At 56.1% G+C, this 15,791-nt stretch overlaps 4 protein-coding genes across 4 annotated transcripts in view; all 4 read left to right on the top strand.

Moving 5' to 3' along the window:
* The window catches only part of LOC133271246 (protocadherin gamma-A2-like), an 87,795-nt gene that overhangs the window by 14,409 nt on the left and 57,595 nt on the right, over positions 1–15,791 (top strand). The gene's annotated exons all lie outside the window — the stretch shown is intronic.
* LOC133271242 (protocadherin gamma-A2-like) lies at positions 53–6,334 on the top strand. The gene is made up of 2 exons (XM_061457187.1): positions 53–2,635; positions 5,987–6,334. Exons 1-2 carry the CDS (start codon positions 53–55, stop codon positions 6,332–6,334), a joined length of 2,931 nt encoding a protein of 976 aa, XP_061313171.1.
* On the top strand, positions 6,342–9,060 carry LOC133271241 (protocadherin gamma-A5-like). Its single transcript, XM_061457186.1, has one exon. The coding sequence runs from the start codon at positions 6,415–6,417 to the stop codon at positions 9,058–9,060; it is 2,646 nt and encodes an 881-aa protein (XP_061313170.1). The 5' UTR covers positions 6,342–6,414.
* On the top strand, positions 12,847–15,300 carry LOC133270898 (protocadherin gamma-A2-like). Its single transcript, XM_061456487.1, has one exon. It carries the CDS (start codon positions 12,847–12,849, stop codon positions 15,298–15,300), a length of 2,454 nt encoding a protein of 817 aa, XP_061312471.1.

Here is a 15,791-nt window from a genome sequence, read left to right as displayed (position 1 = left end):
AGGAGAAGGAGCTGGAACGGTGGTCGGCGGCGGGGAGCTGTCTGCGGCAGAGATGGGAGCGGCGGAGAGGCGCTGGAGCCTCAGGAAGAGAGCGCTGCTGTGGGGAGTCCTGATGGCAGCGTTGGACGCGGCGTGGGGACAGCTGCGCTACTCGGTTCCCGAGGAGCTGCCCAAGGGCTCGTTCGTGGGAGACGTTGCCAAGGACCTGGGGCTGGAGATGCTGGCTCTCCGCGACCGCGGAGTTCGAGTCGTCTCTGAAGGTAGGACGAAGTATTTCGCCTTGCACGGGAAGACGGGCCATTTGGTGACAGCGGAGAGGATAGACAGGGAGCAGCTGTGCGAGAGTGTGCGGCAGTGCGTGCTGCGGTGTGAGGTGATATTAGACGGAGAAATGCAGGTTTACAGCGTCGAAGTGGAAATCACGGACATTAACGACAACGCTCCCAAGTTCGAGGAAATGGAGCTGGAGGAGAGAATGAGCGAGTCAACAGCTCCGGGGTCACGGTTTCCATTGGTCGAGGCTCACGACCCGGACGCGGGCCCGAATTCCCTGCAGCGCTACGAGCTGAGCGGCGATGAGCACTTCTCGCTGGCCGTGCAGGCGGGTCCCGGCGGGGATCACCGTCCCGAACTGGTGCTGGAGAAGGCGCTGGACCGGGAGGAGGCGGCGTTTCACGAGCTGGTGCTGAGGGCGAGAGATGGGGGAGAGCCAGCGCAGACGGGCACAGCGCGGATCCGCGTAACGGTGCTGGACGCTAACGACAATGCGCCCGTGTTCAGCCAGGAGGAGTACACGGCGCGTGTGGCCGAGGACGTTCCAGTGGGCTCTGTTCTTGTCACCATCACGGCCTCTGACGCCGACGAGGGGTTGAACGGAAACGTGAAATACTCATTGAAGAAAATCACAGCGAAAGCCTCGAGAGTTTTCGAGCTGGACGCTGAGACAGGTGCACTCACGTTGGTGCGACCGCTGGACTTCGAGGAAGGGGATTCCTACGAATTGCAGGTGCAGGCAAGGGACGGAGGAGAGCTTTTCGACGCCGCGAAAATCGTGATCACGGTGACAGACGTCAACGACAATGCCCCCGAGATTTCGGTGCGGTCAGCATTGACAGAGATCTCGGAGGATGCGCAGGCGGGGACAGTGGTGGCCCTGCTGCACGTGCAGGACAGGGACTCGGGGGCGAACGGCCAGGTGCGGTGCTCGCTGGACGAGGGTGTCCCCTTCCGACTGAGGAGCTCGCAGGGAAGCTACTACAGCGTCGTGACGGCGGGAGAGCTGGACCGCGAGAAGGTGTCGGAGTACAACGTGACGGTGCGGGCGGTGGACGGCGGGTCGCCGGCAATGCAGAGCAGCGCGGTGCTGGCGCTGCGGGTGCTGGACGTGAACGACAACGCACCCGTGTTCGCGAAGCCGCGCTACAGCGCCCGGCTGGCAGAGAACAACGCGGCGGGAGTGCTGGTGCTGACGGTGCGGGCGTCGGACGAGGACTGGGGGCAGAACGCGCGCGTGCGGTACCGGCTGTCGGAGGGGCGGGTGAGGGGCGCGCCGCTCTCGTCCTACGTGTCGGTGCAGGCGGAGACGGGCGCGCTGTACGCGCTGCGCTCGTTCGACTACGAGGAGGTGCGCGAGGTGCGGCTGTGGGTGTGGGCGGAGGACGGCGGCTTGCCGGCGCTGAGCAGCAACGCGTCGGTGGTGCTGGAGATCGTGGACGAGAACGACAACGCGCCGCAGGTGCTGTACCCGCCGGCGGCGGCGCCTTCGGCGGCGGTGTCGGGCTGGGCGGGCGTGGAGCTGGCGCCGCGGTCGGCGGAGCCCGGGGCGCTGGTGGCCAAGGTGGTGGCGGTGGACGCGGACGCGGGGCAGAACGCGTGGCTGTCGTACGAGCTGGCCAAGGCGACGGAGCCGGGGCTGTTCCGCGTGGGGCTGCACAGCGGCGAGGTGCGCACGGCGCGCTTCCCGCTGGCCCGCGACGCAGCGCGCCAGAGCCTGGTGGTGGTGGTGAAGGACCACGGGCGGCCGGCGCTGTCGGCCACGGCCACGCTCACGGTGGTGCTGGCCGAGAGCGTGGCCGAGCTGCTCTCGGAGCTGGGCAGCGCGGCGGCGGCGGTGCCGGGCGAGCCGGCCGCCAGCCTCACGCGCTGGCTGGTGCTGGCCGTGGCGGCCGTGTCCTGCCTCTTCCTCGCCTTCCTGCTGCTGCTGCTGGCGTTCCGCCTGCGGCACTGGCGCCGCTCGCAGCTGCTGGCGGCGACGAGCAGCTCCGCCTTGCGCGGTGTCCCGGCTTCTCACTTCGTGGGCATCGACGGCGTCCGCGCCTTCCTGCACTCCTACTCGCACGAGGTGTCTCTCGCCACTGACTCTCGCAAGAGCCATCTCCGCTTGTCCTCAGGCAGCTGCTGCGACACCCTCCCGGCCCGTCCGCCTCCCGACGAGCCCGCTCCCCTGCTCGGGGAGGACCCTGCCGTTCCCACGGTGAGTTCTTCCCAGGAGCCTTTGTCCGCGCCACTTCCTTTCCTCTGCTGTTTCTCTGACCTTTCTCCGATTTTCTTTTCCTTGTTATGCGCGGGGAACTGTGGGACAGGGAAGGCAAAGCTTGGCTCAGCCATAGCTGGGTGCTGGTGTTTCTTGTTCCTGGTAGGGGAGCGTACGGTGATTGCTCAGGTTCCCAAAGGGTGGGAAGAAGGGAGGAGCAAGAGCTCTGCCGGCAGATCTTGTAGATTTGTTTCACGTCCTCGTTGTTTCACGCTTTTCAGTGACCCAACGTCTTCTGATGGTCTGTGCCTGGTTTTCTTTACACCTTGATCTTGTGGCATGAGCAGAAAATTTTTCATCTTCGTGATGTCAACGTATGCAGTGAACACTTTGTGTTGAAGTGTTGGAAGTACACTCAGGGCAGCTGAGTGGTTCCTGAAGGATACAAGAGACGTGGTTGCTCCTTTTTCTTTCCAGTGCCTATCTGCAAGATCTTCGTAAAGAATGTTTGCTAGTGTTATTCCAGCTTTATAGGAGGTGTGGGAAATTTCCTCCAATGTAGGTTGCTGTGGTGTTCTTAGCTGTACTTCTAGCAAGTAGATTTGGAAGTTACCAGTTTTTTGACACTACCACAAAGCTCCCTCTTCCTTCCGCCTGAGGGGATGACAATTCTCTGATAATATTCCCTGTAAGAAGTAGTCATGGAAGTGCCAGCATGACTCGGGTTGTGTGTCTAAGAACTGTTGTGTGAAACGTCATTTTGCCATCTATTTGTCCTTGTTGGTTGTATGAAGCTTTCCCCAGAGCAACCTTCAGATGTTTTCAGTGGCTCCTGCTCATATGAAGTATCTGCTGATATTTTGGCAGTTTTAAAATTGGTGGGAATGTAGGGGACAGGAGGGTATATTTGTAAATTTCTGGTTTGGGGGCTTGTTCTTTGAAGTATGTGCCAGGAAGTTATTCATTGTATGCACTATGTCTGATACAGCTTTTTCTGTGAATGGTACTTTTTGGGGGTGTAAACGTTGCATGAAGAGTTGCAGTTACGTATCAGCAGAATTGCCCTTGTGCGTGATGGAGTTGTTTGGCTCGTACTCATGACTGTCTTGAACTAACCAACTACATATAGTCTCATAAACCTACAACTGATTACATACTCGGAGCTGCAAAGCTATGGTGCTATCACATTCCCATTTTCTTATTTTCTCTCCTTTTGTAAACTTCCACCTCAGTTTGGCTGTTAGTAGAGAGCTCTTCTAGTTGTCAGTCTGGGGGAGCAGTTTCCATCCACTCCATGAAGGTGTTCTGATTCCAAGACAAAGATTTTGATGTAATTGTTTCACTAAAACGTCAAGGAAACTCTGTCAGCTTTTAGCCTACATAGGGTCAAGAACAGGATATAGTGTTTGGTGCTACTCAAGGTTATTAATGCAGAACAAGGAGGGTGAGAGTCTGGCTTGCTACCAGGAGCATGGGGGTGTCAACAAGCTTTATTTGCCTGGTGCCAAGGCCTGCGCCACTCATAATGTGATGCTAGTTCCTTGTCCTGAAAGGCAGTGGAAGTCCTCTGATAAGACAGCATTTGCAAAACAAGTCTGCATGTGAAATGGTGGTATACGGGTAGAATGGCTGAGGGGCTGTTGAAGGGCACAAGAGACATGGGCTGTTCCTTTCTCTGTTCTTTGCCCAGCTGTATTATCGGGCAATGCAAGTTTCATCTTCCCAAAGAAGCTTGGCTGAAATGTTAATGTGGACGGGGAGACCTGGAAGGTACTTTTTGCATGTTTGCAGATTGTGATGTTTTTAACAAAGCAAATGCCATAACGGGAGCTTTGGGAGGAGCCAAGTGATCATTCCCTATTCAAAACTTGAATTACGTACCTACTTTAATAGACATTGATCAAGAAAAGCATGCTAGAATCATTTTGATTTTGCATGTGTTTTATCCCTGTTCTTGTGGTAATAATTTGAAGGGGCATAGTTGTCTCTGATAGTGTGTGGGAGATCAGATCTATTATATTTTCCTGCCTGTCCTATGCATGCCTTTGGTATTTACAGCTGTAAAAGATGGACTTTAATAGATGTATTTCCTTTAACACTGGAAGAAATGCTCTTTCTTGTTATGGAGAAAGATAATATCCATGATAAGCAAAGTTATCTGTGCAGCTTTTGTTGGAGTCTGCAAATGAGGACGATAAAGGACAGTGGTGCAAGTTGTGAAGGGTTTGAAAAGTCTTGGGGTGTGTGAGAAGGTACTGGTGGAAACATGGCCTGTGCTGTGTAGATTCTCAGAGTTTATTGCTGGCCTACAGAAAATGTTTGAGGTGTCTTATTTTTTGATATCACACTTCTAAAAATACAACTGTCCAAGCTATGGGTTCATCAGTTTGCTTTCCTGTTGCATGATCAGTGATTGAGCACAGAAGTACAGTTTATATTAAGCTTTAAGAGTCGTGTATCTTCCAAATTGCCCATGTGCTGAAGGATAATGGTGTCTTCGAGTTAATACTTCGATGTCTGGGTCTTTATTGGAGCTGCATATCGCTTATGCATATGCAAATATTTTACATTGCTTCCAAGTAGTGTGACGAGGAGAGAAACTTCTCTCCATGTATCCATGTTGGGATCCTTTCGCACACTTATGTTGAGCTTCTCTTTCACTGCTGTCTGCAAATGTAGTTTTCCTTTTGTGTGACATTTGGGCAGGGTGAGAAATTCTGTGTCTGCACATAACGTAAGAGTTTACTGCGGTATAATTTGAAACACAAACTTCAGATACATACTTCAGCCTCCTAAGACAATTGTAGGTGTGAGCAGAAAGAATGAGAAGCTAAAAGGGAATCTGGTGTGTTTTCTCAGAAGAATAAACTAGAGAAAGTGGCCCATGATAAGGCCTTTAAACTTACAGCTTCATATTTCTGGGAGAAAAATTTGTTAGTGGTGTCATGTTCAGCACATATTTAGGTTCAGCTGTTTGTTTTTTTTTCTTCTGTACAAAGGTTGTGTGCAATATTAGTAAAGGTGAAGGTGGTTCCTTAGTGTGTAGAGTGAGATGCACCAACTCTACATAATGGAGTTGGAAAAATGCAGTTTTATTGTCCGACTCCCAGAGGAGCCCCAAGTCCTAAGTAAAGGCACAGCTTCTAGTGTCATGCTGTAATTAAATATTCCCGAGTGGAAGAGCAGCAGCACTGCAGGTTGATCCAGAGCAGCTTCTGGAGTGCAGAGGAAAAGTAACAAAGTCCAGAGGAAGGGCCAGCCTGGAGTACAACTGTCTTTGAATAGGCATCTTCATCTCTGCTTTGTGCTATTACTCAGGATTTGGGAAATTGTGACTGTCAATTCAGTCTGATAGTTTAGATCTGCTGAAAAGCTGAGGGAAATGAATTCAGGAACAACGACTTCAAAAAGTTGTGCAAACGGTGGGGGGAGATTGCACCTGCGGACTGATGAGCACATAAATAAATCTAGCGGTAGAAGAACCACAGAAGAAGTCTTAATTTTGCCCGGAAGAGCTCTCCTCAAGAGCAGCCGAGGCTGGAAATCATCACTGGTCGGGACCCGGTGGCAACTCTGGCGTCCGTGGCGTCTCCTCGAGGTGACCATGGGCAAAACCGGGCAGGCATCGCTCGGTGCCTGCAGTGCCGGGAGGAGCCTGCGGGCGCCGCTGTTGACCGAGGAGGAGCGGGAGAAGGCAGGAGCGATGCCGGCAGCCCCGCCCGCTGCGGCCCGGCTAGCTCGCTCGCTGGTTGTCTCGGCGGCAGGGTAGTCTGCAAGAGTCCCCGCGTTGCGGGGCCGTGCTGCAGAGAGGCGGAGGGGACGCCGTCAGAAGCCGGGAGAGGCAATACGGACCGGGAGTGAAGCAGCAGGAGGAGGAGAAGGAGACAGAAAAGCGGTCGGTGGTGGGGAGCTGCCTGCAGCGGTGCGGGGTCTCGGCGGAGATGGGCGCGGCGGGAAGGCGCTGGGGCCGGCGGGAGCGAGCGCTGCTGTGGACCCTTCTGGTGTCGGCGTGGGACGCAGCGTGGGGGCAGCTGCGCTACTCGGTTCCCGAGGAGCTGCCCAAGGGCTCGTTCGTGGGCGACGTGGCCAAGGACCTGGGGCTGGAGCTACCGGCGCTCCGTGACCTCAGCGTCCGAGTAGCCTCTGAAGGTAGGACGCAGTATTTTGCTCTGCAGGAGAAGACGGGCCATTTGGTGACAGCGGAGAGGATAGACAGGGAGCAGCTGTGCGGAAGCGTGCAGCAATGCGTTCTGCGCTGTGAGGTGATCGTGGAGGGTGAAATGAAGTTTTACGAAATCGAAGTAGAAATCGCGGACGTTAATGACAACGCGCCCAGCTTCCGACAAACAGAAAAGGAACTGAGAATGAGCGAGACGACAGCTCCAGGGTGGCGGGTGCTCCTGGCCGAGGCTCACGACCCGGACTCGGGTCCGAATTCCCTGCAGCGCTACGAGCTGAGTGGAGACGAGCACTTCTCGCTGGCCGTGCAGGCGGGTCCCGGCGGGGATCAGCGTCCCGAACTGGTGCTGGCGAAGGCGCTGGACCGGGAGGAGGCGGCATTTCACGAGCTGGTGCTGAGGGCGAGCGATGGCGGAGAGCCTTCGCGAACGGGCACGGCGCGGATCCGCGTGGCAGTGCAGGACGCCAACGACAACGCGCCCGTGTTCAGCCAGGAGGAGTACACGGTGCGTGTGCCCGAGAATGCGCCCGTGGGTTCCCTCCTCATTACACTCATCGCCGCAGACGCCGACGAGGGGCTGAATGGACACGTGAAATACGTTTTCCACAAAATTTCAGACCGGGCTTCGGAACTTTTCCATTTGGACTCTGAGACTGGAGAAATATCCCTGAAGGACAATTTGGACTTCGAAAAAATCTCCATACATGAACTGCAGGTGCAGGCACTCGACGGAGGAGATCTATTCGATACAGCGAAAGTCGTGATCACGGTGACAGACGTCAACGACAATGCCCCCGAAATTTCAGTGCGGTCTGCACTGAGGGAGATCTCAGAGGATGTACCGCCGGGGACTGTGGTGGCCCTGCTGCACGTGCAGGACAGGGACTCGGGGGCGAACGGTCAGGTGCGGTGCTCGCTGGACGAGGGTGTCCCGTTCCAGCTACGGAGCTCACAGGGCAGCTACTACAGTGTGATGACATCGAGGGAGCTGGACCGCGAGAAGGTGTCGGAGTACAACGTGACGGTGCGGGCGGTGGACAGTGGGTCTCCGAGGCTGCAGAGCAGCGCGGTGCTGGCGCTGCGGGTGCTGGACGTGAACGACAACGCACCCGTGTTCGCGGAGCCGCGCTACAGCGCCCGGCTGGCAGAGAACAACGCAGCGGGAGCGCTGGTGCTGACGGTGCGGGCAACGGACGCGGACTGGGGGCAGAACGCGCGCGTGCGGTACCGGCTGTCGGAGGGGCGGGTGAGGGGCGCGCCGCTCTCGTCCTACGTGTCGGTGCAGGCGGAGACGGGCGCGCTGTACGCGCTGCGCTCGTTCGACTACGAGGAGGTGCGCGAGGTGCGGCTGTGGGTGTGGGCGGAGGACGGCGGCTTGCCGGCGCTGAGCAGCAACGCGTCGGTGGTGCTGGAGATCGTGGACGAGAACGACAACGCGCCGCAGGTGCTGTACCCGCCGGCGGCGGCGCCTTCGGCGGCGGTGTCGGGCTGGGCGGGCGTGGAGCTGGCGCCGCGGTCGGCGGAGCCCGGGGCGCTGGTGGCCAAGGTGGTGGCGGTGGACGCGGACGCGGGGCAGAACGCGTGGCTGTCGTACGAGCTGGCCAAGGCGACGGAGCCGGGGCTGTTCCGCGTGGGGCTGCACAGCGGCGAGGTGCGCACGGCGCGCTTCCCGCTGGCCCGCGACGCGGCGCGCCAGAGCCTGGTGGTGGTGGTGAAGGACCACGGGCGGCCGGCGCTGTCGGCCACGGCCACGCTCACGGTGGTGCTGGCCGAGAGCGTGGCCGAGCTGCTCTCGGAGCTGGGCAGCGCGGCGGCGGCGGTGCCGGGCGAGCCGGCCGCCAGCCTCACGCGCTGGCTGGTGCTGGCCGTGGCGGCCGTGTCCTGCCTCTTCCTCGCCTTCCTGCTGCTGCTGCTGGCGTTCCGCCTGCGGCACTGGCGCCGCTCGCAGCTGCTGGCGACGTCGGGCAGCGCCGCCTTGCGCGGTGTCCCGGCTTCTCACTTCGTGGGCATCGACGGCGTCCGCGCCTTCCTGCACTCTTACTCGCACGAGGTGTCTCTCACCGCCGACTCTCGCAAGAGCCATGTCCGCTTGTCCTCAGGCAGCTGCTGCGACACCCTCCCGGCCCGTCCGCCTCCCGACGAGCCCGCACCGCTGCTCGGGGAGGACCCTGCGGCCGCCCTCCCCGCGGACCCCTCCGCTCTGTCGGTGAGTTCCTCCTTGAGCATTTCTCCACGCCCCTTCCTTCACTTTGCTGATTATCTGTCCTTTCTGTCACGGGTTCCGTGTTCTGCGTGGAGATCTGTGTGCACCAGGAAGGCAAAGCTTGAGCTCTGTTCTGGGTGCCGGTGCCTCTTGCTCTCTTTAGGAGAACATGGATTTGTTGCTCAGCTTGCCAGCGAGTGGTGAGGTGGGAGGACCGAGGCAGCTGCAGGCAGGACTTTCCTTGGGGCAAGGCTTCGTTTTTTTGTCGTGTCTGTGTTGTGTTCCACGCTGTTAATCTCTCCTGGTCGTCCGTTCTTAGTTTTCTATGAAACTTTGACATTTCTGCTCTGAAGTGGCCTATCTTCATCTTAATGTAAATAAAGATAATGCCGGGAACATCATGGGAGTTGTGAACGTCAGGGTTTTGGCAGTTGTGCATGAGTGGCTGTGCACAGGAGACATGGTTTGCTTCTTTCCAGTGCCCATCTGCAGTATGCTATAAAGTGACTTTTTTCATCTTCCCAAAGAATGTTTGCTGGAAGACATGCTATTCTCGCTCTGTAGGGAGCTTTGGAAGTTTCATGTGTTGTAGGTTTTCGTGGTGTTCGTAATTGACAGTTACAAGTATCCTTGGAGGAGCCATAGTGTTCTTCCACCAAGCCCCATTTTCCTGTATTTTTTCAAAGAGGGGATGACAATACTCATAAGAACATGTCAGCAAGCGGTAGAAAGTGCCGACATCTCATGGCTACATTGTTTAAGAACTGCTGTTTGAAACATCATTTTGCCATCTATATGTCCTTGTTGGTTGTTCAAAGCTTTCCCCAGCCTTGACAACTTTCAGAAGTTTTCAGTGTCACCTCAAGTGAAATAAATGCTGATGTTTCGTCAGCATTAATATTGGTGTGATTGTAGGGGAGGGAGGATATTTCTGGGGTTTAGGCTTGTTTTTTGAAGTATATGCTTGGAAGTTACTCATTTTATACACTGTCATGTCCGAGACAACTTTTCCTGTGAATGGTAATTTGGCATGGATGTAAATTTTGTATGAAGAGTTGCAGAGTCACATACCTCAATATTGCCCATGTGCTTGGTAGTGTTGTTGAGCTGATACTCATGACTGAGTCTTCAACTAACCAGCTACAAACTCTTACGTACCTTCTACAGATAACATAGAGATGCTGAGCTATGGTTCCTTCACTTTTCCATTACTTAGTTCTGCCTTGTTTTGTCTCCTAAATCTGGAGTGTTAGTTTGAAAGAAGAGAGCTCTTCCAATTATCAGGCTGGGGGAACACTTTCCATCTGTCCTATGAAGGTGTTCATCTGACAGGACAAAGACTTTGATGTTATTTTGTTTGAAACATCAGGAACAAAACTCTTCATTATCAGCTTCTAACCTACATATAGCTCATGGATCAAAACCAGTATATAGTCTGTGGTGCAACTGAAGAATGTGAATGCACAGCAAGGAGGGTGAGAAGCTGGCTTAGAACTGTGAAAACAGGTGTCAACATTCTTTTTGCCTGATGCCAGGCCTGTGCCACTCATGATGCTGGTTCTTTGTCCTGCAAGGCTGTGGGAGTCCTCTCATGAGAGAGCATTTGTATAATAACTCTGCATGTGGAATGAAGATGAATGGGTAGAAAGGCTGAGGGTCTGTTGAAGGGCACAGGAGACACGGGTTGCTCCTTTCCCTGTTCAGTTCTCAGCTATAATACCAATCAATACAAGTTTCATCTTCCCGAAGAATCTTGGCCAAAGCAATGTTACTCCAGCTGTACAGGGAACGCTGGAAGGTCCCTATTGCCTGTTTGTAGGTTGTTTTTAACTGACAGCTTAATTAGGCACATATGACAAATGCCATAAAGGGAGCTTTGGGAGGAGCCAAGTGATTATTCATTCCCAACTGAATACCAGAATTAGGTACCTACTGTAACAGTCATGATCAAGAACAGTGTCTAATGATCCATTTGTTTCTGCATGTGCTCGCTTCTCTCAGTACTCCTTGTAATAATCTGAAGGCGGGCAGTTGTCTCTGATAGTGTGGAACATTAGGTCTGGTTTATTTGCCTGCCTGTCTCATAAATGCCTTTCACGTTTACAGCTGAAAGGGACTTTCGTAGACATTTCCTTAAAATGTAACTGGAAAATATGCTTTTGCTTGTTATGTAGAGGTAGTGGGAAATCAGATCCATGGTAGAGATGTTCTCTGTGCAACATTTCTTTGGATGGGGTCTGTCTGCAAATGAGAAAGATCAAGGACAATGATGCAAGCTATGAAGGTTTTGCGGAGTCGAGGTGCTGTGAGGTACTGGTGGAGACATGGCATGTGTTGTGTTGATTTATCATTTCCCAGGGTTGCTTGCTGGCCTACAAAAAATGAGTCTGAAGGTGTCTTATCTTTGGATGTCTCATATCTCAGAATCCAACTGTCCAAGCTGTGGGTTCATCAGTTTGATTTCCTTTGCATGATCATTTTTTAGCATAGATGTACAATTTACATTAAGCTGTGAGTCTTGTATCTTCCAAGCTGCCATGAGCTGAAGTAGGACGATAGTGTCTTTAATACTTTGATGACTGGGAACTGCATGGCGCTTATGCATTTGAGAATATTTTAGGTTGCTTCCAAGTACTGTGACAAGAACATCAATATCCCTCCATGCATCCATTCAACAGTTACGTGTTGAACTTTTCACTGATATGTCTGTGAATGTAGCTTTGCTTTTGTGTGACATATGGCCAGTGAGAAATTCTGCCCAGAAACAGGCATATGTAGAAGTTTACTGCGGTATAATCTGAAATGCGAACATCAAATATGTACTACCGCCCCCTAAGACAGAATAGTAGGTGTCAGCAGAAAATGCAAGAAGCTAAATCTGTTGTGTGTTCTCAGAAAATAAGCTGGAGAAAGTGCCCCGTTGTAAAGCCTTGAAACTTACAGCTTCATATTCCTGGGAGAAAAATTTGGGTTACTCAGTGATGCCATTTCTTGGTTCATCACATGTTCAGGTTTAGCTGATTTTTTTTCCCTACAAAGGTGTGTGCAATGAGTTAGTAAACGTGAATGTGTTCCTTAGTGTGTAGAATGAGATCCACCAGCTCTACATGATGGGGTTGCGAAAACCCTTTCATTGTCCGACTCCCAGAGCAGCCCAAAGTCCCAAATGGGAATGTAGCCTGTAGTGTCAGGGTGTAACGAAACATTTCCAAGAGAAAGCTGAAAAAGGGGAGCAATGCACAGTGATCGAGAGCAGTTTCTGGAGTGCAGGGGAAAAAGTAAGTCCAGAGCAGGACCAGCCTGAAAGACTATGTATGAAGGGGATCTTCATCTCTACCTTGTGCTAATAATCAGGATTTGGAAGATTGTGGCTGATGTCATTCCAGTCTGATACAGTTTAGATGTGCTGAAAGGCTGGGAAAAGTTATTCAAGCACAACGACTACAAAAAGTTATGCAAATGGTGGAGATTGTGCCTGCGGGCTGATGGACAGGTGAGTTTCCCATGCGGTAGAAGTAGCAGAGCCATAGAAGGAATGTTATTTCTGCCTGGCCGCGATCGCTACCAGGATCAGGGAAGAGCTCGTCACAGGAACAATCGGAGCAGATTACCGTTGGACTGAAGCAGATGGCAGCTCCCTGTCGCCTGTGATGTCCGTGCGAGCTGGCTGTGGGCAAAGCTGGGCGGGCAGCGCTCGGTGCCTGCAGTGCCGGGTGGAGGCTGCGGGCGCCGCTGTTGACCGAGGAGGAGAGAAAGGAAGGCCCGAGCGCTGCAGGCAGCCCCGCCTGCTGCGGGCCAGATCGTTTTCTCACTCGCGAGTGTATAGGCGGCTGGGGGTTCTACGAGCTTCCCCGCGGAGCAGAGCCGTGCTGCAGCGAGGCGGAGGAGATCAGGACCGGGAGACAGTGTAGCAGCAGGAGGAAACTGAGAACAGCGGTCGTCGTCAGGGAGCTGTCTGCGGCGGTGCGGAGACAGTGGGGGCACGGCGAGATGGGCGCGGCGGGGGGGCGCTGGGGCAGGCGGGAGCGAGCGCTGCTGCGGACCCTCCTGGTGATAGCGTGGGACGCGGCGTGGGGGCAGCTGCGCTACTCGGTTCCCGAGGAGCTGCCCAAGGGCTCGTTCGTGGGCGACGTGGCCAAGGACCTGGGGCTGGAGATGCCGGCGCTCCGCGACCGCGGCATCCGAGTCGCCTCCGAAGGTAGGATGCAATATTTCACTCTGCACGGGAAAACGGGCCATTTGGTGACGGCGGAGAGGATAGACAGGGAGCAGCTGTGCGGAAGCGTGCAGCAATGCGTGCTACGATGTGAGGTGATCTTGGAAATGAAGTTTTATGAAATCGAAGTGGAGATCACGGACGTTAACGACAACGCGCCCAGCTTCCGACAAGAAGAAAAAGAACTGAGAATGAGCGAGACCACGGCTCCGGGAACGAGGTTTCCTCTAATCAGGGCTCACGACCCGGACTCGGGCCCGAACTCCCTGCAGCGCTACGAGCTGAGTGGAGACGAGCACTTCTCGCTGGCCGTGCAGGCGGGTCCCGGCGGCGATCAGCGTCCCGAGCTGGTGCTGGCGAAGGCGCTGGACCGGGAGGAGGCGGCGTTTCACGAGCTGGTGCTGAGGGCGAGCGATGGCGGAGAGCCTGCGCGGACGGGCACGGCGCGGATCCACGTGGCGGTGCAGGACGCCAACGACAACCCGCCCATTTTCAGCCAGGAGGAGTACACGGTGCGTGTGCCCGAGGATGTTCCCGTGGGTTCCCTCCTCGTCACTCTCACGGCCACCGACGCCGACGAGGGTCTAAACGGGAACGTGAAATACTCGTTGACGAAAATCACAGAGATTGCCTCGAAGATTTTCGAGCTGGATTCTGAGACAGGAGCACTCACGATAGTAGGATGCCTGGACTTTGAGGAAGCATCATCACACGAACTGGAGGTGCAAGCACATGATGGCGGGGACCTTTTCGACACTGCGAAAGTCGTCATTACAGTGACAGACGTCAACGATAACGCCCCCGTGATTTCGGTGCGGTCATCGCTGAGCGAGATCTCTGAGGACGCACCCCCAGAGACTGTTGTGGCCCTCCTACATGTGCACGACCGAGACTCGGAGACGAACAGCCAGGTGCGCTGCTCGCTGGACGGAGGAGTACCATTCCGGCTGAGGAGCTCGCAGGGAAGCTACTACAGCGTCGTGACGGCGGGAGAGCTGGACCGCGAGAAGGTGTCGCAGTACAACGTGACGGTGCGGGCGGTGGACGGCGGGTCGCCGGTGAAGGAGAGCAGCGCGGTGCTGGCGCTGCGGGTGCTGGACGTGAACGACAACGCACCGGTGTTCGCGGAGCCGCGCTACAGCGCCCGGCTGGCAGAGAACAACGCGGCGGGAGCGCTGGTGCTGACGGTGCGGGCGTCGGACGAGGACTGGGGGCAGAACGCGCGCGTGCGGTACCGGCTGTGGGAGGGGCGGGTGAGGGGCGCGCCGCTCTCGTCCTACGTGTCGGTGCAGGCGGAGACGGGCGCGCTGTACGCGCTGCGCTCGTTCGACTACGAGGAGGTGCGCGAGGTGCGGCTGTGGGTGTGGGCGGAGGACGGCGGCTTGCCGGCGCTGAGCAGCAACGTGTCGGTGGTGCTGGAGATCGTGGACGAGAACGACAACGCGCCGCAGGTGCTGTACCCGCCGGCGGCGGCGCCTTCGGCGGCGGTGTCGGGCTGGGCGGGCGTGGAGCTGGCGCCGCGGTCGGCGGAGCCCGGGGCGCTGGTGGCCAAGGTGGTGGCGGTGGACGCGGACGCGGGGCAGAACGCGTGGCTGTCGTACGAGCTGGCCAAGGCGACGGAGCCGGGGCTGTTCCGCGTGGGGCTGCACAGCGGCGAGGTGCGCACGGCGCGCTTCCCGCTGGCCCGCGACGCGGCGCGCCAGAGCCTGGTGGTGGTGGTGAAGGACCACGGGCGGCCGGCGCTGTCGGCCACGGCCACGCTCACGGTGGTGCTGGCCGAGAGCGTGGCCGAGCTGCTCTCGGAGCTGGGCAGCGCGGCGGCGGCGGTGCCGGGCGAGCCGGCCGCCAGCCTCACGCGCTGGCTGGTGCTGGCCGTGGCGGCCGTGTCCTGCCTCTTCCTCGCCTTCCTGCTGCTGCTGCTGGCGTTGCGCCTGCGGCACTGGCGCCGCACGCAGTTGATGGCTGCGACGAGCAGCTCTGCCTTGCGCGGTGTCCCGGCCTCGCAGTTTGTGGGCATCGACGGCGTCCGCGCCTTCCTGCACTCCTACTCGCACGAGGTGTCTCTCACCGCCGACTCTCGCAAGAGCCATCTCCGCTTGTCCTCTGGCAGCTGCTGCGACACCCTCCCAGCCCGTCCGCCTCCCGACGAGCCCGCACCGCTGCTCGGGGAGGACCCTGCGGCCGCCCTCCCCGCGGACCCCTCCGCTCTGTCGGTGAGTTCCTCCTAGAGCATTTCTCCACGCCCCTTCCTTCACTTTGCTGATTATCTGTCCTTTCTGTCACGGGTTCCGTGTTCTGCGCGGAGATTGTGGACCAGGAAGGCAACGCTTGAGCTCTCTTCTGGGTGCTGGTGCCTCTTGCTCTCGTTAGAACATGGATTTGTTGCTCAGCTTGCCAGCGAGTGTTGAGGTGGGAGGACCGAGGCAGCTGCAGGCAGGACTTTCCTTGGAGCAAGGCCTCGGTTTTTTTTTGCCGTGTCTGTGCTGTGTTCCACGCTGTTAATCTCTCCTGGTCGTCCGTTCTTAGTTTTCTATGAAACTTTGACGTTTCTGCTCTGAAGTGGCCTGTCTTCATCTTAATGTCAATACGTAAAGATAATGCAGGGAACACTATGGGAGTTGTGAACGTCAGGGTCTTGGCAGTTGTGCAGTCACATACCTCAATATTGCCCATGTGCTTGGTAGTGTTGTTGAGCTGATGCTCAACAATGGGTAGAAAG

The sequence above is a fragment of the Pezoporus flaviventris genome, unplaced genomic scaffold, assembly GCF_033815535.1.
Source record: "Pezoporus flaviventris isolate CSIRO_AGI_PZ_B2104156 unplaced genomic scaffold, CSIRO_AGI_Pfla_v1 ptg000023l, whole genome shotgun sequence".
NCBI lineage: Eukaryota > Metazoa > Chordata > Aves > Psittaciformes > Psittacidae > Pezoporus > Pezoporus flaviventris.
This window is presented reverse-complemented; position numbering and strand designations above follow the sequence as displayed.

Excerpts from the sequence above, each read along its gene's own strand:
- LOC133271242 (XM_061457187.1), top strand. The coding sequence starts at position 53 with ATGGGAGCGGCGGAGAGGCGCTGGAGCCTCAGGAAGAGAGCGCTGCTG. Across the intron at positions 2,636-5,986 it reads GCTGGTGTTTCTTGTTCCTG|AGCTCTCCTCAAGAGCAGCC; the intron begins GTAGGGGAGCGT and ends TTTGCCCGGAAG.
- LOC133271241 (XM_061457186.1), top strand. The coding sequence starts at position 6,415 with ATGGGCGCGGCGGGAAGGCGCTGGGGCCGGCGGGAGCGAGCGCTGCTG.
- LOC133270898 (XM_061456487.1), top strand. The coding sequence starts at position 12,847 with ATGGGCGCGGCGGGGGGGCGCTGGGGCAGGCGGGAGCGAGCGCTGCTG.